At 41.3% G+C, this 25635-nt stretch overlaps 4 protein-coding genes across 4 annotated transcripts; all 4 read right to left on the minus strand.

Moving 5' to 3' along the window:
* Positions 1-25: 25 nt before the first annotated feature.
* On the minus strand, positions 26-952 carry LOC141782368 (olfactory receptor 1-like). Its single transcript, XM_074658635.1, has one exon. It carries the CDS (start codon positions 950-952, stop codon positions 26-28), a length of 927 nt encoding a protein of 308 aa, XP_074514736.1.
* Positions 953-4622: 3670 nt separating this feature from the next.
* On the minus strand, positions 4623-5549 carry LOC141782367 (olfactory receptor 6K3-like). Its single transcript, XM_074658633.1, has one exon. The coding sequence runs from the start codon at positions 5547-5549 to the stop codon at positions 4623-4625; it is 927 nt and encodes a 308-aa protein (XP_074514734.1).
* A 12762-nt stretch (positions 5550-18311) lies between these two features.
* LOC141782384 (olfactory receptor 6K3-like) lies at positions 18312-19238 on the minus strand. Its single transcript, XM_074658655.1, has one exon. The coding sequence runs from the start codon at positions 19236-19238 to the stop codon at positions 18312-18314; it is 927 nt and encodes a 308-aa protein (XP_074514756.1).
* A 3655-nt stretch (positions 19239-22893) lies between these two features.
* On the minus strand, positions 22894-23820 carry LOC141782379 (olfactory receptor 1-like). Its single transcript, XM_074658651.1, has one exon. It carries the CDS (start codon positions 23818-23820, stop codon positions 22894-22896), a length of 927 nt encoding a protein of 308 aa, XP_074514752.1.
* Between the last annotated feature and the right edge of the window lie 1815 nt (positions 23821-25635).

Raw genomic sequence — 25635 nt, forward strand, 5'->3', positions numbered from 1 at the left:
TTACTGTAAGATCACTTTTAATACATTAGACCAGTTTGGCTTGACAGAACAACCTCTTCAGGTGTTTAGAGATTTCTTTCATTTTTAGTCCGTATATAATTGGATTAAAGAGAGGATGATACAAAACGGTTTGTAAAGTCATTATGGAATTCACAATTTTTGGAAAATTAGATCCCAGTCGAACTATCGCGACATCATATGCACACAAACAGGAAAAGCTGATTAAAACCAACAGGTGAGGTAAACAGGTCTCTGCTGCTTTTTTCCTGACTTCTCTGCAACTTCGATGGGTTATTATAAGTATTTTTGTGTATGTAAAAATAATGAAGAGCATAGGCAGAATTGCAAGATCTAATAAAGCAACAACACCATTTATAGTAATTACTCTTGAACTTACACATTGAAGTTTATAAATTGCATTGTTACAAAATATTCCTTGTAAAGTTAAGTTACACAGTTTAGTTTCAGCACTCAGTATTGTTGGGAGTGCAATATGACAAGCAGGCAGAAGCCAAGCAAAAAACAGGAAAATACTCACCGTGTTTTTTGTCATGATAGTTGGATATTGCAGAGGTTTACATATAGACACATACCTGTCATAGGCCATGGCTGACAACAGTAAGAATTCTGAACTGCCTACAGCATAAAATATATAAAATTGAAAGAGACAGGCAGAATAAGATGTGATCTGTTTTTCAGATAAAATGTCAACCAAAAGTTTTGGGTAAATAGCAGTGCTTAAAACAACCGAGTTCAGCAATAAAGCTGCAATGAAAATGTACATAGGCTCATGGAGATTTTTGTGTATAAAGATAAGGTACAGAATAGTAGAATTACTGCATATTATTAGAATATATACTGTGAATATTACCAAAAAATAAACATATCTGTATTTGTTAACTTCCACATGCCCACCAAGAGTTATATATGTTGCATTTAACTTATCATCCATTATGGTTGTCTAAAATATATGTTCAGTAATAAAACCGGAAGATGTTATATCCGGCATACATGAATTAAACTATGAAAAGAAGTCTCACTTTGATGATAATACATAACATCCAACCTGTACTGAAGCATCTTATTCATTCACAGAAAGGCACTTGGTGTTTGTCCATCTCCAGAATTCAGAAAGTGAACTGTTTCAGTCTGTGGAAAGTTTTTATTAAATTGCTTCACCCTCCAAGGATCTCATTAAATTGTTTTACCTCTTTTGAGCATTACGCAATCTTTCCAACTCAAAATATCGTCCGTAGTATTCCACAACAACTTAATAGCCCTCTTTGTTTCACGCGAATGGTCACAATGGTCTGCCATGGCCTGTTTGGTATCTGATGAGAGGTGAGATTTGATGCATGTTGTTCCTGGCATAGGGAAAATCTTTTCCCATGCGAGTCGTCACAGTCAGGCAGGTCCTTTTTATGTAGTGTGTTTGCTTGTGGTAGGGGCAACTGTACGCAACCTCCTTCTCATTAGGAGCTGCTTAGATGACTTAAACCAATTGACTGATAAGTTGCAGTGTACCAAAAGAGGACAAGTATGGACCAGCTCCTGGGCCTCTTCCTTTGTCCAGTATGAAGTTGGCAGAGCTTACCACTCTTTCAGCCGTCCCTGCACAGCACATGCTCAGTGTCCCATGAAGCTGTCGGAGATGACTAACTCCAGCACTTCATGTCTGGCGAACATAGCCATCAGCTTTCTCGTGACAGTTACTGTGGTAGTAAACAACAAAACAAGTCTCTGTCGGAACTACAGAGACTTGTTTGTTGCAGGATTTGATGTACCATGTAGTACAATCCTTGAGTTCATCAATGTCCTCTCCATGTTCATTAAAGATCACTTCCCTGCCTCTTTGAACTGTTGCTGTCAGGGAAGCGCTGTGTCAGGGGTCTCAGCCGACTTCAAGCCAGGTACTGAGTTGGGAGTCTGAGCTGACTTCAAGACAGGTCCTGAGTCGGGAGCCTGAGCTGACTCCAAGCCAGGTCCTGAGTAAGGAGTCTGAGCTGACTCCAAGACAGTTTGCGTGTCGGTGGGTACCAGCCCTCTTGTCTCTGATTTTGGTTTCTAGGCTTTTGGATTTTCTGTTATATTCCTGGTCTCTTTCATTCTAGTGTTTCCTGTTTTATTTTGATAAGTTCACTCCTGTTGTGTCTTGTCTGGTTTTACTTCCTGCCTTTGTTTTTTTCCCGCCTTTGTGATTGTCTGGCTCACCCTGATCTGTTCCACCTGTGTTTAATCATCCTGCTCTCCATATGCATTTAGTTTGTGTGTTTCCCCTGTTTCACTGTCAGTTCATTGTCATATTGAGTTCATATTGAGTTTTTATTCCAGTGTTTTGTAGTTCAAGTTTATTCCTTTTGACCATACTTTGTGGATTGTCTTTTCTGTAACCTGCCTGCTGGACCTGCCGCATTTCGTGTTCTACGTACATTTTTTTCATTTGAAATCATTGTACTCTGACTGTTGCCTCCTCATCCTTACTTGCGTTGGGGTCCAAGCCTGTTATCCTGAATACCTGACAGTTTCATTTCCCTCTACAAACATAGTAGTTTTAAGCCCAACCATGTTGTTTTTTCCTAAACCTAACTCAGTGGTTTTGTTGCCTAAACCTAAAGTCACGCCAAGGGGCGTGACAAAGCGTCAGTATGGGACGAGTTGAGATGAAAATGTGTTTAATTTAGGGATGGTTACCGAAACCTGGTATTAAGGGGCTGAAGACCGTAGTATTTATTATCACGCTAACGCCTCTCCCCTTCTCCATGTCAGGGCTGTGGAGGAGCTCTCCACATACACACAGCAAAGCCAGCTAACAGCAGATCGGAGAGGCCGCGGTGGAGACGGTGAAGTGAAGATTTGATACTACACTTGTTATTATAAGTAAGTCAAAAAAAAACTTTGCAAGTATAAAGCCAATAATTTATTAATGCACCTGTTCAACAAGCTCATGACCTATAGGTGAGGGTTGGAGCGTAGATGGAGTGGTAAATCAAGAGCTTTGCTTTCCGGCTCAGCTCCCTCTTCACCACAATGGTCGTACAGGGCCCGTATAACTGCAGACGGCCAAACTGTCATGGCCATTTTCAATGCGGTTCCTTGACCTCTGACCTCAAGTTATGTGAATGAAAACGGGTTCTATGGGTACCCACGAGTCTCCCCTTTACAGACATGCCCACTTTATGATAATCAGATGCAGTTTGGGGCAAGTCATAGTCAAGTCAGCACACTGACACACTGACAGCTGTTGTTGCCTGTTGTTAATTGATTTCCAATAATAAATATATACATATATTTGCATAAAGCAGCATATTTGTCCACTCCCATGTTGATAAGAGTATTAAATATTTGACAAATCTCCCTTTAAGGTACATTTTGAACAGATAAAAAATGTGTCATTAATTTGCGATTAATCACGATTAACTATGGACAATCATGCGATTAAATATTTTAATTGATTGACAGCTCTATTTAGGATACATCTTGTTAATCTTTTTTTTTTTTAATAATGTAATCTGTGTATGACCTTGAACTGAATCAGCTGTTACCTGGCATTAATTGAATTTAAGTGAATCCTCTCCATCCCCTCCTTCCACACCTGCTCTGTCAACTCAACACCAAGATCTGCCTCCCAGGCAGATTTGATATGGTTTGATGATGCAGCAGTAATATTAGAAAACAACAACACAAATTTTGATACAAGCTGTTGAGAATGAGGATGTTATTTCATTAAAGCATTAAAATAGTGTTCCTTGGGTTGGTTATCAAAATGTGAGAAAGGGAGATTTGTCAAGTATTTAATACTCTTATCAATATGGGAGTTGGCAAATATGCTTGCTTTATATAAATTTATGTATATATTTATTATTGGAAATCAATTAACAACACAAAACAATGACAAATATTGTCCGGAAACCCTCACAGGTACTGCATTTAGCATAAAAAAATATGCTCAAATCATAACATGGCAAACTGCAGCCCAACAGGCAACAACAGCTGTCAGTGTGTCAGTCTGCTGACTTGACTCTGACTTGCCCCAAACTGCATGTGATTATCATAAAGTGGGAATGTCTGTAAAGGGGAGAATTTCTGAATTTAAAGACAACCAGGCTGACGTAGGAAATGTGTAGCTAATATGCACACTTCAATATTTGTTAAGTCATATCGTCATCGCAATATTGAACAATGTTATCACAGATTTTCCTCATAACGTGCAGGCCTAATGTACAAATGGATTCAGATCCCGTAAAGGTTTGTTGCATGTCAACCGACCCACCCATGTTGCTGAAACACGTGGACACTATAGCCCAATGTCACATTTATATTATGGGAGAAACCTTAGGAGAGGTCATTCAAGGTGACATGCTCCCTCTTAAGACAGTCAATTAACAACAATTAACAAAAAGATATTTCTTTAATAACTGCAGCATATAAATGAATCATTACATTGTTCAAACTGAAGATACTCTTCGCTGTTTCCGTAAAAAGGATCTTTACAATGTGGAAACAAATCCTTACATACCTTCCAAAGATCATAACATTCACATCTCTGCATTATTATCACAGAAGAAATGACTGCACATTAGCATCACTAACATCATTATTACTGTAAGATCACTTTTAATACATTAGACCAGTTTGGCTTGACAGAACAACCTCTTCAGGTGTTTAGAGATTTCTTTCATTTTTAGTCCGTATATAATTGGATTAAAGAGAGGATGATACAAAACGATTTGTAAAGTCATTATGGAATTCACAATTTTTGGAAAATTAGAATTCACTCGAACTATCGCGACATCATATGCACTCAAACAGGAAAAGCTGATTAAAACCAACAGGTGAGGTAAACAGGTCTCTGCTGCTTTTTTCCTGACTTCTCTGCAACTTCGATGGGTTATTATAAGTATTTTTGTGTATGTAAAAATAATGAAGAGCATAGGCAGAATTGCAAGATTTAATAAAGCAACAACACCATTTATAGTAATTAATCTTGAACTTACACATTGAAGTTTATAAATTGCATTGTTACAAAATATTCCTTGTAAAGTTAAGTTACACAGTTTAGTTTCAGCACTTAGTATTTTTGGGAGTGCAATATGACAAGCAGGCAGAAGCCAAGCAAAAAACAGGAAAATACTCACCGTGTTTTTTGTCATGATAGTTGGATATTGCAGAGGTTTACATATAGACACATACCTGTCATAGGCCATGGCTGACAACAGTAAGAATTCTGAACTGCCTACAGCATAAAATATATAAAATTGAAAGAGACAGGCAGAATAAGATGTGATCTGTTTTTCAGATAAAATGTCAACCAAAAGCTTTGGGTAAATAGCAGTGCTATAAACAACCGAGTTCAGTAATAAAGCTGCAATGAAAATGTACATAGGCTCATGGAGATTCTTGTGTATAAAGATAAGGTACAGAATAGTAGAATTACTGCATATTATTAGAATATATACTGTGAATATAACCAAAAAATAAACATATCTGTATTTCTTAACTTCCACATGCCCACCAAGAGTTATATACGTTGCATTTAACTTATCATCCATTATGGTTGTCTAAAATATATGTTCAGTAATGAAACAGGAAGATTTTATATCCAGCATACATGAATTGAACTATGAAAAGAAGTCTCACTTTGATGATAATACATAACATCCAACCTGTACTGAAGCATCTTATTCATTCACAGAAAGGTATTTGGTGTTTGTCCATCTACAGAATTCAGAAAGTGAACTGTTTCAGTCTGTGGAAAGTTTTTATTAAATTGCTTCACCCTCCAAGGATCTCATTAAATTCTTTTACCTCTTTTGAGCATTACGCAATCTTTCCAACTGAAAATATTGGCCGTAGTATTCCACAACAACTTAACAGCCCTCTTTGTTTCACGCGAATGGTCGCAATGGTCTGCCATGGCCTGTTTGGTATCTGATGAGAGGAGAGATTTGAGGCATGTTGTTCCTGGCATAGGGAAAATCTTTTCCCATGCGAGTCGTCACAGTCAGGCAGGTGCTTTTTGGGTAGTGAGTCTGCTTGTGGTAGGGACAATTCTACGTAACCTCTTTCTCATTAGGAGCTGCTTAGATGACTTAAACCAGTTGACTGATAAGTTGCAGTGTACCAAAAGAGGACAAGTATGGACCAGCTCCTGGGCCTCTTCCTTTGTCCAGTATGAAGTTGGCAGAGCTTACCACTCTTTCAGCCGTCCCTGCACAGCACATGCATGCTCAGTGTCCCATGAAGCTGTCGGAGATGACTAACTCCAGCACTCCATGTCTGGCGAACATAGCCATCAGCTTTCTCGTGACAGTTACTGTGGTAGTAAACAACAAAACAAGTCTCTGTTGGAACAACATTACCCACACAGAATGTGATGTACCATGTAGTACAATCCTTGAGTTCATCAATGTCCTCTCCATGTTCATTAAAGATCACTTCCCTGCCTCTTTGAACTGTTGCTGTCAGGGAAGCGCTGTGTCAGGGGTCTCAGCCGACTTCAAGCCAGGTACTGAGTTGGGAGTCTGAGCTGACTTCAAGACAGGTCCTGAGTCGGGAGCCTGAGCTGACTCCAAGCCAGGTCCTGAGTCAGGAGTCTGAGCTGACTCCAAGACAGTTTGCGTGTCGGTGGGTACCAGCCCTCTTGTCTCTGATTTTGGTTTCTAGGCTTTGGGATTTTCTGTTATATTCCTGGTCTCTTTCATTCTAGTGTTTCCTGTTTTATTTTGATAACTTCACTCCTGTTGTGTCTTGTCTGGTTTTACTTCCTGCCTTTGTTTTTTTCCCGCCTTTGTGATTGTCTGGCTCACCCTGATCTGTTCCACCTGTGTTTAATCATCCTGCTCTCCATATGCATTTAGTTTGTGTGTTTCCCCTTTTTCACTGTCAGTTCATTGTCATATTGAGTTCATATTGAGTTTTTATTCCAGTGTTTTGTAGTTCAAGTTTATTCCTTTTGACCATACTTTGTGGATTGTCTTTTCTGTAACCTGCCTGCTGGACCTGCCACATTTCGTGTTCTACGTACGTTTTTTCATCATGAAATCATTGTACTCTGACTGTTGCCTCTGTAGCCGGAACGGTCTGCAGGTCCCGACCACACTGCGTTGTGTTCTGGTGCACAATCAGACGCTGGACACTGGCATGTCTTGTTGAACTCAGGTTTATTCCTGTTTTGAGCCCAGAGAGAGCAAAATGCTGTCATATGGGTTTTATCCTCATAGAAAAACACCTCTCGCAGTCAGGTTCAGTGCAGACTCATTATAAACATGAAAATAACTCAAAACATGTAAATCAAATAAGACACAATAAAAAAAATATTTTACAGACCCCTATGGCTGTCATGAAAATTACACTGTACCACAATCACCTCACACAATATACTTAAAATGAATACTATAATTACTGAACACGGTAATGGGAGTACAACACATATACACATACCTGTTTTGAGCCCAGAGAGAGCAAAATGCTGTCATATGGGTTTTATCCTCATAGAAAAACACCTAACATGAGAAAAGGACAAGCTTACATGTGGATCCCACGGGAAGATAAAACGGCGACACCAGCACACACACATGTTTAGCTAGTTAGCTTAGCCTCTCAAAACTCACTTTACAAGTAAAAAGCACGACAGAAAATGACCCAGTTCGTCTGTCCTAATGATACTATGCAAGAGTAAACTGCTCTGTGTAATTAAATCAACATTAAAACATTAGAATTCACACTTTACATCGCGCCACTTTAGATACATACCTCTCGCAGTCAGGTTCAGTGCAGACTGACGAGAGAGCGGAGGAGACACAGTACGTCTGCTAACAACCACCAGAGGGCGCTGTAGCACAAACTAAAACAGTACTCCCAATACCAAGGATAAACTTAGGAACAACACAACAAGTGAGGGATTTTGGTGAAATTAATACATATTGCAATAAAACACATAACATAAGAAATACAAATTACAAATATTATTTACTGTCACTTCTTCTATCTGTTACATTCACCCCTCTTTAATTTCGCCAAATCCCGAAAACATACAGAGGGTTGTGCAAGATAAATAAATAAATTTTACAAAGCACAATTTTCACATTCTTTCGGTCCAAGATAACCCTGGGAATCTAATTCCCCACACAGCATATTAGCTACTTGCTAAGTAAGTTCAGAGAAAACAGAAGTTGATCAGGCTACTGCTTCTCCTAGTATATATGATGCCTTTTACACCACATGAGATCTTGGCATTCAATCCCGTCAATGTGAACATTTTATGACCCAAAACAAAAGAAGAAATGTACTGTATAAAAACAAAACACAAAACTCATTTCTATACCTCTTCTGCCCTGTTTAAAACAAGGTGAGTAAGGACTGTGACCTACTGTTAAACCTGTCTACAATACCCCGTGTGAAAGGTTTTTGCGCCATGTTCTCTATCAGGCGATTGACTGCTTTGACAACCCTGCCTGTACGTGTTCTGACTACGTGCCTGTCAGGCCCTGAACCTTGTGTAGGTATCTGTCTATCAGTCACTGTTGTGGGTGAGGTGATGTTACAGGGTTCTGGCTCATCTAGGTCAGAAACGGTGGCTAAAGGGTCAACATCAGTGTCAGTCATGTATGGCTCGGGGAGCTCACTGGAACCGGGCAAGTCTCTTACAGGTAAGGTTTCCTCTCTTTCTTCCTTGTTTCCACCACCATTGGCAGGATCAGACTGGGGCCTTACAAGTGGCAGGTGATCAGAGTCTCTAGGTGGGGAGTATGACATCTCAACCTCCATTCCTGACTCTCTATCATCTCCCAAAGACTCACAGTCAACATCAGATGATGTGCATATCCATGAGTGGGTACGGTCCTCAGAAGCTTCGACCGCCAGGCCACTCAAAGTATCAATGGACGGAGACTGAAACTCGCTCTCCTCGTCTGAAGCACCTGAATCCAGCTCCCCACTGATTTGTTCTGGGATTGGTAGGAAGCTCACATCCAATATCAAATTCCGGTGTACAACTTTGGTTTTCCCGCCATCGTCCGCAACTTTATAGATGTGAGTCTGAGGTTTCCGATCCATGACAGTGTAGATAGTGGGTTCCCATTTATCTGCCAACTTCCTCTTTCCTCTTTCCCCTTTATTTGCGAGCAGAACTCTGTCACCAACATTCAGGCAAGTGCCACGGACTCTCTTGTTGTAACCATCAGCTTGATGCTGCTGCTCTTTCCTTGCATGCTGCTGAGCAATGCCAGCGGCTTCATGGAGGCTTGCCGTCAGTTTCTCGGCGTAGGTCTTGTAGTCAACCACGACTGTGTCTTTCAGGACCTGCTTGAAGACCACATCCACCGGAAGTCTGGGGACCCGACCATACATTAAGTAGAATGGGGCGTATCCAGTTGTTTCATGGATGGTGGCGTTGTAAGCAAAGGTCAAGGTTTGTATCTGTTGTGCCCAGTGTTGTTTTGCTGCTAATGGTAAGGCACGCAACATACTGCCAAGTGTCCTATTAAACCTCTCAGTTTGCCCATTTCCCATGGGATGGTATGCAGTTGTGTGTGACTTTGCGATCCCTGTGAGGCTGAGGAGTTCTGCTAGGAGTTTACTTTCGAAATTGGCTCCCTGATCTGAATGGATTCGCTGTGGAAAACCATATATGCAGAACACATTATCCCACAACTTCTTCGCAACTTGCTTTGCAGTCTGGTTTACACAAGGGAATGCGTGAGCCAACTTTGTAAAGTGGTCAGTTATGACCAAGACATCAACTGATCTTTGTTTGTTATCCTCAGCGCTCCAGAAATCTATGCATACCAACTCCATGGGTGCAGAAGTGCGAATGCTCTCCAAGGGAGCTCGGGCAGCTGGTTCAGGAGTCTTTGCTAGGATACATCGTTGGCAGCATTTCACATATTCCTTTATGTCTCTTTCCATTTGCGGCCAGAAAAAGCGTTGTCTGGCAAGGTGTAGGGTTCTGGCTTGCCCTTGATGCCCTGCAAGGTCATGCACACCAGAAAGGGCATTGACCTTCAAACTGGCGGGTAAGACAAACTGGTACCTTTTCTGCCTGGTTAAAGAGTCTTTGGTAATCCTATAGAGGACTCCATCTTGGACTTTCATCCGATGCCACTGCTTGCATAGCATCTGTGCTCTTGGACTTAGCCTACATCTCTCTCTTCTAGATGGCAGCTTACCCCGCTCCACAAACAGCCGGACCTCCCCAATGTCTGGATCCTGTTGCTGGCCGTGCCGAAGCTCATCAATAGAGAAGGCTGGAAGGGTGTCTTGTTCTGAGTGTGCCACCTGGGGCAGAACCTGGAGGAACTGAACTGCTCTTGACTCTGCAGCTTTCTCCCACTCAATGTGAGCTTCACAGATGGACTTAACATCAGCGGAATCCTGATTTCCAGGTGGCTTGTGCTGTAGCGCATCTGTGATCACACAGCCTGAGTTATATGCCTGAAGACATTGGACCTTGCACCGGAAAACATCCTGGACTCCTTCCTCCTTTGTTCCCTCGGCTTCTACCAAAAGGTTCTCATATGGCTCGCTGATCAATCTTTGGCCCACTGACCTAGCAAAAGGGTCTCTACTTAAGGCATCTGCCACAATGTTTTTCACCCCAGGTATATGTTTAAGATCGAACATGTATGGGGACAGCTTGGCCACCCACCGCTGTTCGCAAGCGTCAAGTTTTGGTTTTGTCATTATATAGGTCAATGGATTATTGTCGGTCCACACTGTGAAACAGTGACCCTTCAACCAGTGACTGAATTTTTCACAAACACTCCACTTGAGCGCTAGAAATTCCAGGCGATGGGCGGGATACCTCTTTTGTGAGCCAGTGAGGGTCTTGATCGCAAAAGCAATCGGACGGGCTTTGGTTTCACCTTCTGGTAACTGTGACAAAACGGCCCCGAGGCCATCAAGAGAAGCGTCGATGGATAGGATCAGTGGTTTGGAGAAATCCGGGTGAGCGAGGACTGCACAGTTCAGAAGCTTCTCCTTGAGGCTGAGGAAGGCAGAGTCACAGTCATCAGTCCAGTCTGCAGGTGTGAGCTTTCTGAAGACACCGGGATTCTGGTTTAACTTTCTAACCTTCCCTCTCCGTTTTTGACCAGCTGTAAGGGCAAACAGAGGCTTTGCTGTGGCGGAGCAGTTGGGCATAAAGTGCTGATAGTAGAACACCATTCCCAAAAATGACTTTACTCTCCGAACTGAAGGTGTGCAGCCGTCATCCTCCATTAAATCCTTCTTTGACATTTTGACGATAACTTCAACTTTCTCTGGGTCAACAGCTACCCCATCACCGTCAATAATGTGTCCGAGGAATTTCACGGACCGCTGCAACAGGTGGCATTTTTTTGGACTCAGCTTCAGGTTGTGCTCTCTCAGCCTCTGAAAAACAACCTCCAGCCTATTGAGGGCTTCTTGCTCAGATGGGGCAAAGACCAGGAGGTCGTCAAGATAGCACAGCAAGCTACTGAAGTTTAGATCACCAAAAATGCTCAGCATCATTCTCATGAAAGATGCGGGACTGTTACAAAGTCCCTGGGGCATTCTGTTGTACTCATGTAAGCCCAGGGGTGTTGTGAAGGCGGTGAATTTCTTGTCTTCCTCGTGCATGGTCAGGTTGTAAAAACCTGATGTTAGGTCCATGGTGCTGAAGACAGTGTTTCCGCCAAGAGCCGCCAAGCAGTCCGACTGATGAGGCAGGGGATGAGCATCTTTGATGGTCCTTGCATTCAGCCACCGGAAGTCTGTGCATATCCTGAGGTCACCATTTTTTTTCCAGACCATCACGAGTGGGGATGCATATTCGCTCATTGACTTCCGAATGATTCCCTGCTCTTCCATCTCAGTGAGGACCTGGCGCAGCTTTTGGTAGTGAGCTGGAGGCACTCTGCGATATGGAAGACGGAAAGGACGGTCATCTGTAAGCCGGATCCTATGCACAAAGCCCTTGGCTTCTCCACAATCTAGATGGTGTTTTGAAAACACATCCTGGTACTGTTCCATCATTTCCACCAGTTGGATCTTGGTGGAAGAGCTCACTTGGCAATTATCGATGTTGACATCCCCCAGGCCAACATTCTGCAGTCTCTGTTTCAGGTCAGTATTATCAGCGTGTTTGTCATGAGTCACTTTATCTGCGTCATTTTCTTTCTCACAGGAGCCTTGGAGCAGTGTGAAATCTTCAACTGCAATGCAGGGAGAAACATCTGCCAGCTTGCAGTTTCTTTTCAGGGTGAGTGGCTTTTCTGTGTAATTGGTGACCTTCATGGGAACCCAGCCATCTCCCCACAAAGGTGTGACCACTCTGCCAACCATGATACCCCGAGGGATGCACTTGGAAGAGGTAGGTTCCACCACTACTGTGCTCCCAGGTGACATAGGGACATTACTTGGCAACTTGCCCCATAGCAGGTATTCTTGTTTGGGGAGTAGAGTCACTGCTTGGGTTAGCTTAACTGTACCCACCTTGTCTGGTACATCAGCCCCGTTCCACCTTGTGAGACCAGCCATCATCTCCAGAAACTGCTCGCACTCAGAGGACCCCTGTACATTGCATGAGACGAGTTTCCAGTAGTTTTCGTCATTTTTCAGCTGACTCATCACATATTTCAACATGTTGGTGCCTATGATGATGTCGTCCTTCTGACCAGCAACCACCAGGACCGGGACCATGCACTTTACCCCATACAGACCCAGCTCCATATCATATATGCACTTGGGGCTCACCTGTAGTCCTCCACAGCCAACAAGAATAATGCGCTGTGTCGGCTCTTGCCGCTGTGTCAAAACGTTCTCTGATAGGAGTCTTTGCTCTGCTTCTTCGCTTATTGTACAAGCCATTGATCCCGTATCAAGCAATCCTTGCAACTGAGCAGAATCACTGATCATCACTGGTGCATGGAATAACTCGTCAAATGGCTCAACTTTGTGTATATTCTGAATGATTACTGTGCAATCCTCTGGCATTGCTTTGCAGACATTTGCATACACCTCTTTCAAATCCTCATTTCCTTCAAGGGTTGGTCCTTTAACGCCCACACGTCCCCTCGCCAAATGTGAGCTGTCTAGTTTAAACCTGCTCCACCTTGCTCAGTTCTGGGCTGTGTTTGGACAGGTTGTGACGTGGCATTATTTCTTGACTTTCATTGGTGGCATTCTCTCCTCCAATGGCCAGGCTTGAAACAGCTCATGCAGAGATTTTCCTGCCTGCAGTGCATAGTTGTTGAGTGGTCACCGGACTGGCAAACCTTGCATCTCCTTTGAGTAAAATTTGCTTGCTCCCCAATAGGTGGTGTAACTACTGCTGACTGAGCCTTCTGCTCCAGCACGCGGTCCAGCAAGCTGATGAGGGACTGAATGCAGACACTCTCTGCCTGAGAAGAGGATGAGGGCCCCATTGCATTCTGGTCGCAGGTAAGCTCCCTGGCATTATCAGTAGCTACAGCCTCCATTGCTGAAGTCTGGGCATGTGCACCAACCTGCTTTGGTTGTGGAGGCCGACATGTTTTACCTTGAGACTTGGTCCTAGCCTCTCTCTGGTTTTCAGTGAGGCGCTCCTGGATCTCATCTGCTGTCCATTTCTCTGCTGTTTTAAACTTCAGAACACTTGAAAGTGCAGGGTCGGGGCAGTGTTTCACAAACATCATTGTGACTTCATGAGAGGGATCTTCAATATTCCGTCCCTGCCTCCTCAGACACTCATCTGCCACATCCACAGCTTTATTCAAGCGGATCCAATAGTCCATTGGGCTTTCTCCGGCCAAAGGGAGAGTGTTATAAAAATCTGCCAAAGGCATCGAAGAATATGTTACCTCACTAAAATGTTGTTTGAGTATATCAAAGACAAGCTTGGAGTCTTCAGCAGGCCTTAAAGATGGAATGCTGCGCAGGGTGACCTTGACAACATCTCTAGCTTTTCCCATCAATCTTGAAATTATTTCTTGGGAATGCTCATGAGGCGGGACACCCCTCTTATTTAGGTAAGCATCCATGATTTCCTCCCATTCATGTACTGTGTGTTTGTCGGTTCCATCACCCCTGAAGTGTGGTGGCTCCTTCACATCTGACTGCATCACTAACTTCACCCCAGTCATGTTTAACTCAGAGAGACCCGGGCCCGTGTTCAAACTAGGTGCATGAGTAGTTCGATCTTCTTGGCTACCTGCAGTTTTCTGCATCTGGCTTGCAATACTCTCTCCAATTTGGTTGGCTAACTGTGTTATGAGATCCCCTATGTCTGGATAACTCATGTCTGGACTAGGCATGTGCTGTCTGGGAGAAAGTACATCGGTGTGCATGTGAGTGGAAGAGAATGCAGGGTGGCCTACTACACTAGCACCCCTTACTGAAGTTGATTCTACTTCACCAAAAAGCTTGCCCCGCCCGGAGCTTACTGCCCCAGCACCCCTAACTGGAGTTGAGTATACGTCTCCCAAAAGCTTGCCCCGTCCGAAACTTACTGAACCAGTACCCCCATCATGGCCAAATGGTATCTTAACATTTTTACCATCAGTCATCTTAGCTAGGTTTGTTATCTCTTAACCAAAGCTAATAAGAGGTAAGTGAATACTCAACATACACAAAAAAAACAGGATAAAAATGAACTTGTGAAGACTAAAGCACCAACAACACTTAACACTCACAATATATGCAGTATTTGTCACAGCATTAATGTCTCTGAAGTGTGTTAGTACTTGTTACAGCATCAGTGTCCTTGAAATGTTAATACTTGCTGCAGCAACCACCGGCGATCACGCTGACGATGATCTGAAGCGGAGAAATCCGGGTCACGGCACCAATGTAGCCGGAACGGTCTGCAGGTCCCGACCACACTGCGTTGTGTTCTGGTGCACAATCAGACGCTGGACACTGGCATGTCTTGTTGAACTCAGGTTTATTCCTGTTTTGAGCCCAGAGAGAGCAAAATGCTGTCATATGGGTTTTATCCTCATAGAAAAACACCTCTCGCAGTCAGGTTCAGTGCAGACTCATTATAAACATGAAAATAACTCAAAACATGTAAATCAAATAAGACACAATAAAAAAAATATTTTACAGACCCCTATGGCTGTCATGAAAATTACACTGTACCACAATCACCTCACACAATATACTTAAAATGAATACTATAATTACTGAACACGGTAATGGGAGTACAACACATATACACATACCTGTTTTGAGCCCAGAGAGAGCAAAATGCTGTCATATGGGTTTTATCCTCATAGAAAAACACCTAACATGAGAAAAGGACAAGCTTACATGTGGATCCCACGGGAAGATAAAACGGCGACACCAGCACACACACATGTTTAGCTAGTTAGCTTAGCCTCTCAAAACTCACTTTACAAGTAAAAAGCACGACAGAAAATGACCCAGTTCGTCTGTCCTAATGATACTATGCAAGAGTAAACTGCTCTGTGTAATTAAATCAACATTAAAACATTAGAATTCACACTTTACATCGCGCCACTTTAGATACATACCTCTCGCAGTCAGGTTCAGTGCAGACTGACGAGAGAGCGGAGGAGACGCAGTACGTCTGCTAACAACCACCAGAGGGCGCTGTAGCACAAACTAAAACAGTACTCCCAATACCAAGGATAAACTTAGGAACAACACAACAAGTGAGGGATTTTGGTGAAATTAATACATATTACAATAAAACACATAACATAAGAAATAAAAATTACAAATATTATTTACTGTCACTTCTTCTATCTGTTACACCTCCTCATCCTTACTTGCATTGGGGTCCAAGCCTGTTATCCTGAAAACCTGACAGTTTCATTTCCCTCTACAAACATAGTAGTTTTAAGCCCAACCATGTTGTTTTTTCCTAAACCTAACTAAGTGGTTTTGTTGCCTAAACCTAAAGTGACGCCAAGGGGCGTGACAAAGCGTCAGTATGGGACGAGTTGGGGTGAAAATGTGTTTAATTTAGGGATGGTTACCGAAACCTGGTATTAAGGGGCTAAAAACCGTAGTATTTATTATCACGCTAACGCCTCTCCCCTTCGCCATGTCAGGGCTGTGGAGGAGCTCTCTACATGCACGCAGCAAAGCCAGCTAACAGCAGATCGGAGAGGCCGCGGTGGAGACGGTGAAGTGAAGATTTGATACTACACTCGTTATTATAAGTAAGTCAAATAAAACCTTTGCAAGTATAAAGCCAATAATTTATTAATGCACCTGTTCAACAAGCTCATGACCTATAGGTGAGGGTTGGAGCGTAGATGGAGTGGTAAAGCAAGAGCTTTGCCTTCCGGCTCAGCTCCCTCTTCACCACAATGGTCCGGTACAGGGGCCCTTATAACTGCAGAAGTCGCACCGAAAAGCCTGTCCATCTCCCGCTCCATTTTTTGGCTAATAGTGAATTGTTACAAACGTGTAAGCTATTTTGTTAAGTATTAGTGAAGGCTCTTTCATTGAATAACTTTAGCTCCCTCTAGTAAGCAGTGTTCCAGTGTATGTGTCTGGGGATTTTATTGTGAAGGGTGGAACGAAAGGAGTAAAGCAAACAAAGGCAACCCACATTCTAAAAAAGACAAAAGGCCAGACTGGACACAGATAAATACAATTCAGTCAGGAACACTTTAGTCAAAGAAAACTTTATTTCCATTTGCAGTAATATATACAGTATATTGGCGGTATGGCTCTACTCTGGGACCTCCCTGCCCATCCACGCGCATATGTGGATCCACGTGCCTACATGGTAGCATAAGGCAAGGAGAGCACACCTCCTCGCCCTTTCATGTGCATACATGGAAAGCCAAAGGCAGGGAGAGCAGCAGCAAAGACCCCCCCCCCCCCCCCCCCCGGATGCAGAACAGAGCCGGCATCAATGACAACAGAAATTACATTGATTAAGTCAGACACAGTATTAAAAGGAGGTGGTGGGGTGGAGGTGGGTTGCCAGCGGCTTGTAGAGGACGCAGCAAATGTATGGCAGGCTGAAGCAGCTTAAATAAGGCGCCCTGTATAAAATGTGCCAATGAATGCATAGAGGGGAATCAGCTGATTGGGCTGGCTTAAGATCGACTGCTATTAGCTGATAACTGTCATATGAGCAGAGTTTGACTTCATGGCCTGCCTGAACTAACGCTACACTTAATTGATGTTTTAGCCTATATAATTTTTTTTCAGCAAATGGCAAGAATATCAAAACTGTTTATCATACAGTAGGGACCTAAACTAATCCATAGGAGAATTAAGATGTCTAATAATTGGGCCCCAGGTACTCCTTCCACACCTCCTCAGTCAACTCAACACCAAGATCTGCCTCCCAGGCAGATTTGATATGGTTTGATGATGCAGCAGTAATATTAGAAAACAACAACACAAATTTTGATACAAGCTGCTGAGAACGAGGATGTTATTTCATTAAAGCATAAAAAATAGTGTTCCTTGGGTTGGTTATCAAAATGTGAGAAAGGGAGATTTGTCAAGTATTTAATACTCTTATCAACATGGGAGTTGGCAAATATGCTTGCTTTATATAAATGTATGTATGTACTTATTATTGGAAATCAATTAACAACACAAAACAATGATAAATATTGTCCGGAAACCCTCACAGGTACTGCATTTAGCATAACAAATATGCTCAAATCATAACATGGCAAACTTTTTATTTATTTGACCTTTATTTAACCAGGTAAAATCAAACTGCAGCCCAACAGGCAACAACAGCTGTCAGTGTGTCAATGTGCTGACTTGACTCTGACTTGCCCCAAACTGCATGTGATTATCATAAAGTGGGAATGTCTGTAAAGGGGAGAATTTCTGAATTTAAAGACAACCAGGCTGACGTAGGAAATGTGTAGCTAATATGCACACTTCAATATTTGTTAAGTCATATCGTCATCGCAATATTGAACAATGTTATCACAGATTTTCCTCATAACGTGCAGGCCTAGTGTACAAATCGATTCAGATCCCGTAAAGGTTTGTTGCATGTCAACCGACCCACCCATGTTGCTGAAACACGTGGACACTATAGCCCAATGTCACATTTATATTATGGGAGAAACCTGAGGAGAGGCCATTCAAAGTGACATGCTCCCTCTTAAGACAGTCAATTAACAACAATTAACAAAAATGTATTTATTTAATAACTGCAGCATATAAATGAATCATTACATTGTTCAAACTGCAGATACTCTTCGCTGTTTCCGTAAAAAGGATCTTTACGATGTGGAAACAAATCCTTACATACTTTCCAAAGATCATAACATTCACATCTCTGCATTATTATCACAGAAGAAATGACTGCACATTAGAATCACCTACATGATTATTACTGTAAGATCACTTTTAATACATTAGACCAGTTTGGCTTGACAGAACAACCTCTTCAGGTGTTTAGAGATTTCTTTCATTTTTAGTCCGTATATAATTGGATTAAAGAGAGGATGATACAAAACCATTTGTAAAGTCATTATGGAATTGACAATTTTTGGAAAATTAGATCCCAGTCGAACTATCGCGATATCATATGCACACAAACAGGAAAAGCTGATTAAAACCAACAGGTGAGGTAAACAGGTCTCTGCTGCTTTTTTCCTGACTTCTCTGCAACTTCGATGGGTTATTATAAGTATTTTTGTGTATGTAAAAATAATGAAGAGCATAGGCAGAATTGCAAGATCTAATAAAGCAACAACACCATTTATAGTAATTACTCTTGAACTTACACATTGAAGTTTATAAATTGCATTATTACAAAATATTCCTTGTAAAGTTAAGTTACACAGTTTAGTTTCAGCACTCAGTATTGTTGGGAGTACAATATGACAAGCAGGCAGAAGCCAAGCAAAAAACAGGAAAATATTCACCGTGTTTTTTGTCATGATAGTTGGATATTGCAGAGGTTTACATATAGACACATACCTGTCATAGGCCATGGCTGACAACAGTAAGAATTCTGAACTGCTTACAGCATAAACTATATAAAATTGAAAGAGACAGGCTGAATATGATATGATCTGTTTTTCAGATAAAATGTCAACCAAAAGCTTTGGGTAAATAGCAGTGCTTAAAACAACCGAGTTCAGTAATAAAGCTGCAATGAAAATGTACATAGGCTCATGGAGATTCTTGTGTATAAAGATAAGGTACAGAATAGTAGAATTACTGCATATTATTAGAATATATACTGTGAATATAGCCAAAACATAAACATATCTGTATTTGTTAACTTCCACATGCCCACCAAGAGTTATATATGTTGCATTTAACTTATCATCCATTATGGTTGTCTAAAATATATGTTCAGTAATAAAACAGGAAGATTTTATATCCGGCATACATGAATTAAACTATGAAAAGAAGTCTCACTTTGATGATAATACATAACATCCAACCTGTACTGGAGCATCTTATTCATTCACAGAAAGGCACTTGGTGTTTGTCCATCTCCAGAATTCAGAAAGTGAACTGTTTCAGTCTGTGGAAAGTTTTTATTAAATTGCTTCACCCTCCAAGGATCTCATTAAATTGTTTTACCTCTTTTGAGCATTACGCAATCTTTCCAACTCAAAATATCGGTCGTAGTATTCCACAACAACTTAACAGCCCTCTTTGTTTCACGCGAATGGTCGCAATGGTCTGCCATGGCCTGTTTGGTATCTGATGAGAGGTGAGATTTGAGCCATGTTGTTCCTGGCATAGGGAAAATCTTTTCCCATGCGAGTCGTCACAGTCAGGCAGGTGCTTTTTGGGTAGTGTGTCTGCTAGTGGTAGGGGCAATTCTACGCAACCTCTTTCTCATTAGGAGCTGCTTAGATGACTTAAACCAGTTGACTGATAAGTTGCAGTGTACCAAAAGAGGACAAGTATGGACCAGCTCCTGGGCCTCTTCCTTTGTCCAGTATGAAGTTGGCAGAGCTTACCACTCTTTCAGCCGTCCCTGCACAGCACATGCTCAGTGTCCCATGAAGCTGTCGGAGATGACTAACTCCAGCACTCCATGTCTGGCGAACATGGCCATCAGCTTTCTCGTGACAGTTACTGTGGTAGTAAACAACAAGACAAGTCTCTGTCGGAACTACAGAGACTTGTTTGTTGCAGGATTTGATGTACCATGTAGTACAATCCTTGAGTTCATCAATGTCCTCTCCATGTTCATTAAAGATCACTTCACTGCCTCTTTGAACTGTTGCTGTCAGGGAAGCGCTGTGTCAGGGGTCTCAGCCGACTTCAAGCCAGGTACTGAGTTGGGAGTCTGAGCTGACTTCAAGACAGGTCCTGAGTCAGGAGTCTGAGCTGACTCCAAGCCAGGTCCTGAGTCAGGAGTCTGAGCTGACTCCAAGACAGTTTGCGTGTCGGTGGGTACCAGCCCTCTTGTTCCTGATTTTGGTTTCTAGGCTTTGGGGTTTTCTGTTATATTCCTTGTCTCTTTCATTCTAGTGTTTCCTGTTTTATTTTGATAAGTTCACTCCTCTTGTGTCTTGTCTGGTTTTACTTCCTGCCTTTGTGATTGTCTGGCTCACCCTGATTTGTTCCACCTGTGTTTAATCATCCTGCTCTCCATATGCATTTAGTTTGTGTGTTTCCCCTGTTTCACTGTCAGTTCATTGTCATATTGAGTTCATATTGAGTTTTTTATTCCAGTGTTTTGTAGTTCAAGTTTATTCCTTTTGACCATACTTTGTGGATTGTCTTTTCTGTAACCTGCCTGCTGGACCTGCCGTATTTCGTGTTCTACGTACGTTTTTTTCATTTGAAATCATTGTACTCTGACTGTTGCCTCCTCATCCTTACTTGCGTTGGGGTCCAAGCCTGTTATCCTGAATACCTGACAGTTTCATTTCCCTCTACAAACATAGTAGTTTTAAGCCCAACCATGTTGTTTTTTCCTAAACCTAACTAAGTGGTTTTGTTGCCTAAACCTAAAGTGACGCCAAGGGGCGTGACAAAAAGCGTCAGTATGTGACGAGTTGGGATGAAAATGTGTTTAATTTAGGGATGGTTACCGAAACCTGGTATTAAGGGGCTAAAGACCGTAGTATTTATTATCACGCTAACGCCTCTCCCCTTCTCCATGTCAGGGCTGTGGAGGAGCTCTCCACATACACACAGCAAAGCCAGCTAACAGCAGATCGGAGAGGCCGCGGTGGAGACGGTGAAGTGAAGATTTGATACTACACTTGTTATTATAAGTAAGTCAAAAAAAAACTTTGCAAGTATAAAGCCAATAATTTATTAATGCACCTGTTCAACAAGCTCATGACCTATAGGTGAGGGTTGGAGCGTAGATGGAGTGGTAAATCAAGAGCTTTGCTTTCCGGCTCAGCTCCCTCTTCACCACAATGGTCGTATAGGGCCCGTATAACTGCAGACGGCCAAACTGTCATGGCCATTTTCAATGCGGTTCCTTGACCTCTGACCTCAAGTTATGTGAATGAAAACGGGTTCTATGGGTACCCACGAGTCTCCCCTTTACAGACATGCCCACTTTATGATAATCAGATGCAGTTTGGGGCAAGTCATAGTCAAGTCAGCACACTGACACACTGACAGCTGTTGTTGCCTGTTGTTAATTGATTTCCAATAATAGATATGTACATATATTTGCATAAAGCAGCATATTTGTCCACTCCCATGTTGATAAGAGTATTAAATATTTGACAAATCTCCCTTTAAGGTACATTTTGAACAGATAAAAAATATGTGATTAATTTGCAATTAATCACGATTAACTATGGACAATCATGCGATTAAATATTTTAATCGAATGACAGCTCTATTTAGGATACATCTTGTTAATCTTTTTTTTTTTAATAATGTAATCTGTGTATGACCTTGAACTGAATCAGCTGTTACCTGGCATTAATTGAACTTAAGTGAATCCTCTCCATCCCCTCCTTCCACACCTGCTCTGTCAACTCAACACCAAGATCTGCCTCCCAGGCAGATTTGATATGGTTTGATGATGCAGCAGTAATATTAGAAAACAACAACACAAATTTTGATACAAGCTATTGAGAACGAGGATGTTATTTCATTAAAGCATTAAAATAGTATTCCTTGGGTTGGTTATCAAAATGTGAGAAAGGGAGATTTGTCAAGTATTTAATACTGTTATCAATATGGGAGTTGGCAAATATGCTTGCTTTATATAAATTTATGTATATATTTATTATTGGAAATCAATTAACAACACAAAACAATGACAAATATTGTCCGGAAACCCTCACAGGTACTGCATTTAGCATAAAAAAATATGCTCAAATCATAACATGGCAAACTGCAGCCCAACAGGCAACAACAGCTGTCAGTGTGTCAGTGTGCTGACTTGACTATGACTTGCCCCAAACTGCATGTGATTATCATAAAGTGGGAATGTCTGTAAAGGGGAGAATTTCTGAATTTAAAGACAACCAGGCTTACGTAGGAAATGTGTAGCTAATATGCACACTTCAATATTTGTTAAGTCATATCGTCATCGCAATATTGAACAATGTTATTACAGATTTTCCTCATAACGTGCAGGCCTAGTGTACAAATCGATTCAGATCCCGTAAAGGTTTGTTGCATGTCAACCGACCCACCCATGTTGCTGAAACATGTGGACACTATAGCCCAATGTCACATTTATATTATGGGAGAAACCTTAGGAGAGGCCATTCAAAGTGACATGCTCCCTCTTAAGACAGTCAATTAACAACAATTAACAAAAATGTATTTATTTAATAACTGCAGCATATAAATGAATCATTACATTGTTCAAACTGAAGATACTCTTTGCGCTTACCGTAAAAAGGATCTTTACAATGTGGAAACAAATCCTAACATACCTTCCAAAGATCATAACATTCACATCTCTGCATTATAATCAAAGAAGAAATGACTGCACATTAGAATCACTAACATCATTATTACTGTAAGATCACTTTTAATACATTAGACCAGTTTGGCTTGACAGAACAACCTCTTCAGGTGTTTAGAGATTTCTTTCATTTTTAGTCCGTATATAATTGGATTAAAGAGAGGATGATACAAAACGGTTTGTAAAGTCATTATGAAATTCACAATTTTTGGAAAATTAGATCCCAGTCGAACTGTCGCGATATCATATGCACTTAAACAGGAAAAGCTGATTAAAACCAACAGGTGAGGTAAACAGGTCTCTGCTGCTTTTTTCCTGACTTCTCTGCAACTTCGATGGGTTATTATAAGTATTTTTGTGTATGTAAGAATAATGAAGAGCATAGGCAGAATTGCAAGATCTAATAAAGCAACAACACCATATATAGTAATTACTCTTGAACTTACACATTGAAGTTTATAAATTGCATTGCTACAAAATATTCCTTTTAAAGTTAAGTTACACAGTTTAGTTTCAGCACTCAGTATTGTTGGGAGTACAATATGACAAGCAGGCAGAAGCCAAGCAAAAAACAGGAAAATACTCACCGTGTTTTTTGTCATGATAGTTGGATATTGCAGAGGTTTACATATAGACACATACCTGTCATAGGCCATGGCTGACAACAGTAAGAATTCTGAACTGCCTACAGCATAAACTATATAAAATTGAAAGAGACAGGCTGAATATGATATGATCTGTTTTTCAGATAAAATGTCAACCAAAAGCTTTGGGTAAATAGCAGTGCTGAAAACAACCGAGTTCAGTAATAAAGCTGCAATGAAAATGTACATAGGCTCATGGAGATTCTTGTGTATAAAGATAAGGTACAGAATAGTAGAATTACTGCATATTATTAGAATATATACTGTGAATATAACCAAAAAATAAACATATCTGTATTTGTTAACTTCCACATGCCCACCAAGAGTTATATATGTTGCATTTAACTCATCATCCATGAAAGTTCTCTAAAATATATGTTCAGTAATAAAACCGGAAGATTTTATATCCGGCATACATGAATTAAACTATGAAAAGAAGTCTCACTTTGATGATAATACATAACATCCAACCTGTACTGAAGCATCTTATTCATTCACAGAAAAGCACTTGGTGTTTGTCCATCTCCAGAATTCAGAAAGTGAACTGTTTCAGTCTGTGGAAAGTTTTTATTAAATTGCTTCACCCTCCAAGGATCTCATTAAATTGTTTTACCTCTTTTGAGCATTACGCAATCTTTCCAACTCAAAATATCGGCCGTAGTATTCCACAACAACTTAATAGCCCTCTTTGTTTCACGCGAATGGTCGCAATGGTCTGCCATGGCCTGTTTGGTATCTGATGAGAGGTGAGATTTGAGCCATGTTGTTCCTGGCATAGGGAAAATCTTTTCCCATGCAAGTCGTCACAGTCAGGCAGGTGCTTTTTGGGTAGTGTGGGAGACAGGGGAGACACCGGAGTTTTGGTCGGAGACGATAACGTTACTCGCTACAGAGGCCCGTCACTTCACAAGACACGGGAAACCTCTGTTGGTCTGGAGGAGCTGCAGCATTTATTTCTGCACAAACATCCGCTGTACACTCACTAGATGTTCTCAGTTATAAACTAACTGTTCTGCAGTGTGTAGTGTGTGCACACGCACGTGAGAGTGTAGCGAAAGAGCGAGAACGAGCGCGGTGTGTGAGTGAAGGCAAGCAGGCAGGCAGAGGAGCAGAGGAGCAGAGTACAGCAGAGACTCCGGCCCTGGAGACCAAAGCTACTTTGCAGTTTTGGTGCTTCCGTGTAGTTTGTGTTGGAGTCTTGTCTGAACAGCGTAGCCACACACGAGCGCGCATGGGACAACGACCCGGATTGATTTATACGTGAAGGAAGTTACAAACAGTCCCTTTAAGTCTTGCACCTTTTCTCATGGCAAAGGCAAAGAAGAAGACCACAAGTTCCAACTCATCAGCATCATGTTAATACTCTTTGCTGACATCATCTACTATACTGTACATCTGCCTGTTTTACACTCTTTGGCCAATAGGTGCAAATGGAGCCTCGTGAAATGAACCCTTTTGCTAACCAATGTGCTTGAGAGCTTCAATGCTTCATGAAGCATACTCCTTCCAACTAGAGAGCCAGTGTGCTTTTCCCTCACTAATACATCAGACACACATTTTTACGTAATATCAACATTAGCTTGTGTGACAAAATACATGATATTTGATTGTCTCTAAGTTTACGTTTTAACCAAAAATACCCTAGTATATGAACATTTTGTGTAAATACATGATATAGTTATCTTAGATTATACTTTTATAAAAACACCATGAAAATCTACCACAACACTAGTAGTGCTATAGCATGACATAAACAGAATTTAATGTAGTTGAAGGTTATTTACTAACACACAGGTCAAAAGCACAGGACACAACCTCTTATACATCCATGGTGTGGGGTCTATTGTACATCTATTTTGGAGGTCTTTGACAGGAAAAAGTTTGAGATTGCTCTAAAATCTGTGTGCTGCAAAAATGTTTAATAAATAAATAAGTAAATAGTTATAAAAAATATGCATATTTATGATATTTGTATTGTTCAACACAGGCCATTTCGGTAGAGAAATTCAAATGATGACAATAGAATAGAAATAATTTTGTTTCAATTTTGTACGGCACTTTTAAGGCGGACGTTTTACTGGACGATTGACTTTCACTTCTTATCAATATATGTACTTTGCTAAGTCAACGTAGATGTAACAGATGTAAACAGCAATTATCATTGTTAATAAA

The sequence above is a fragment of the Sebastes fasciatus genome, chromosome 14 (genome assembly GCF_043250625.1).
Source record: "Sebastes fasciatus isolate fSebFas1 chromosome 14, fSebFas1.pri, whole genome shotgun sequence".
Lineage (NCBI taxonomy): Eukaryota > Metazoa > Chordata > Actinopteri > Perciformes > Sebastidae > Sebastes > Sebastes fasciatus.

Bases quoted from the DNA above. Each gene is read 5' to 3' on its own strand.
- LOC141782384 (XM_074658655.1), bottom strand. From the start codon at position 19,238: ATGGATGATAAGTTAAATGCAACATATATAACTCTTGGTGGGCATGTG.
- LOC141782368 (XM_074658635.1), bottom strand. From the start codon at position 952: ATGGATGATAAGTTAAATGCAACATATATAACTCTTGGTGGGCATGTG.
- LOC141782367 (XM_074658633.1), bottom strand. From the start codon at position 5,549: ATGGATGATAAGTTAAATGCAACGTATATAACTCTTGGTGGGCATGTG.
- LOC141782379 (XM_074658651.1), bottom strand. From the start codon at position 23,820: ATGGATGATGAGTTAAATGCAACATATATAACTCTTGGTGGGCATGTG.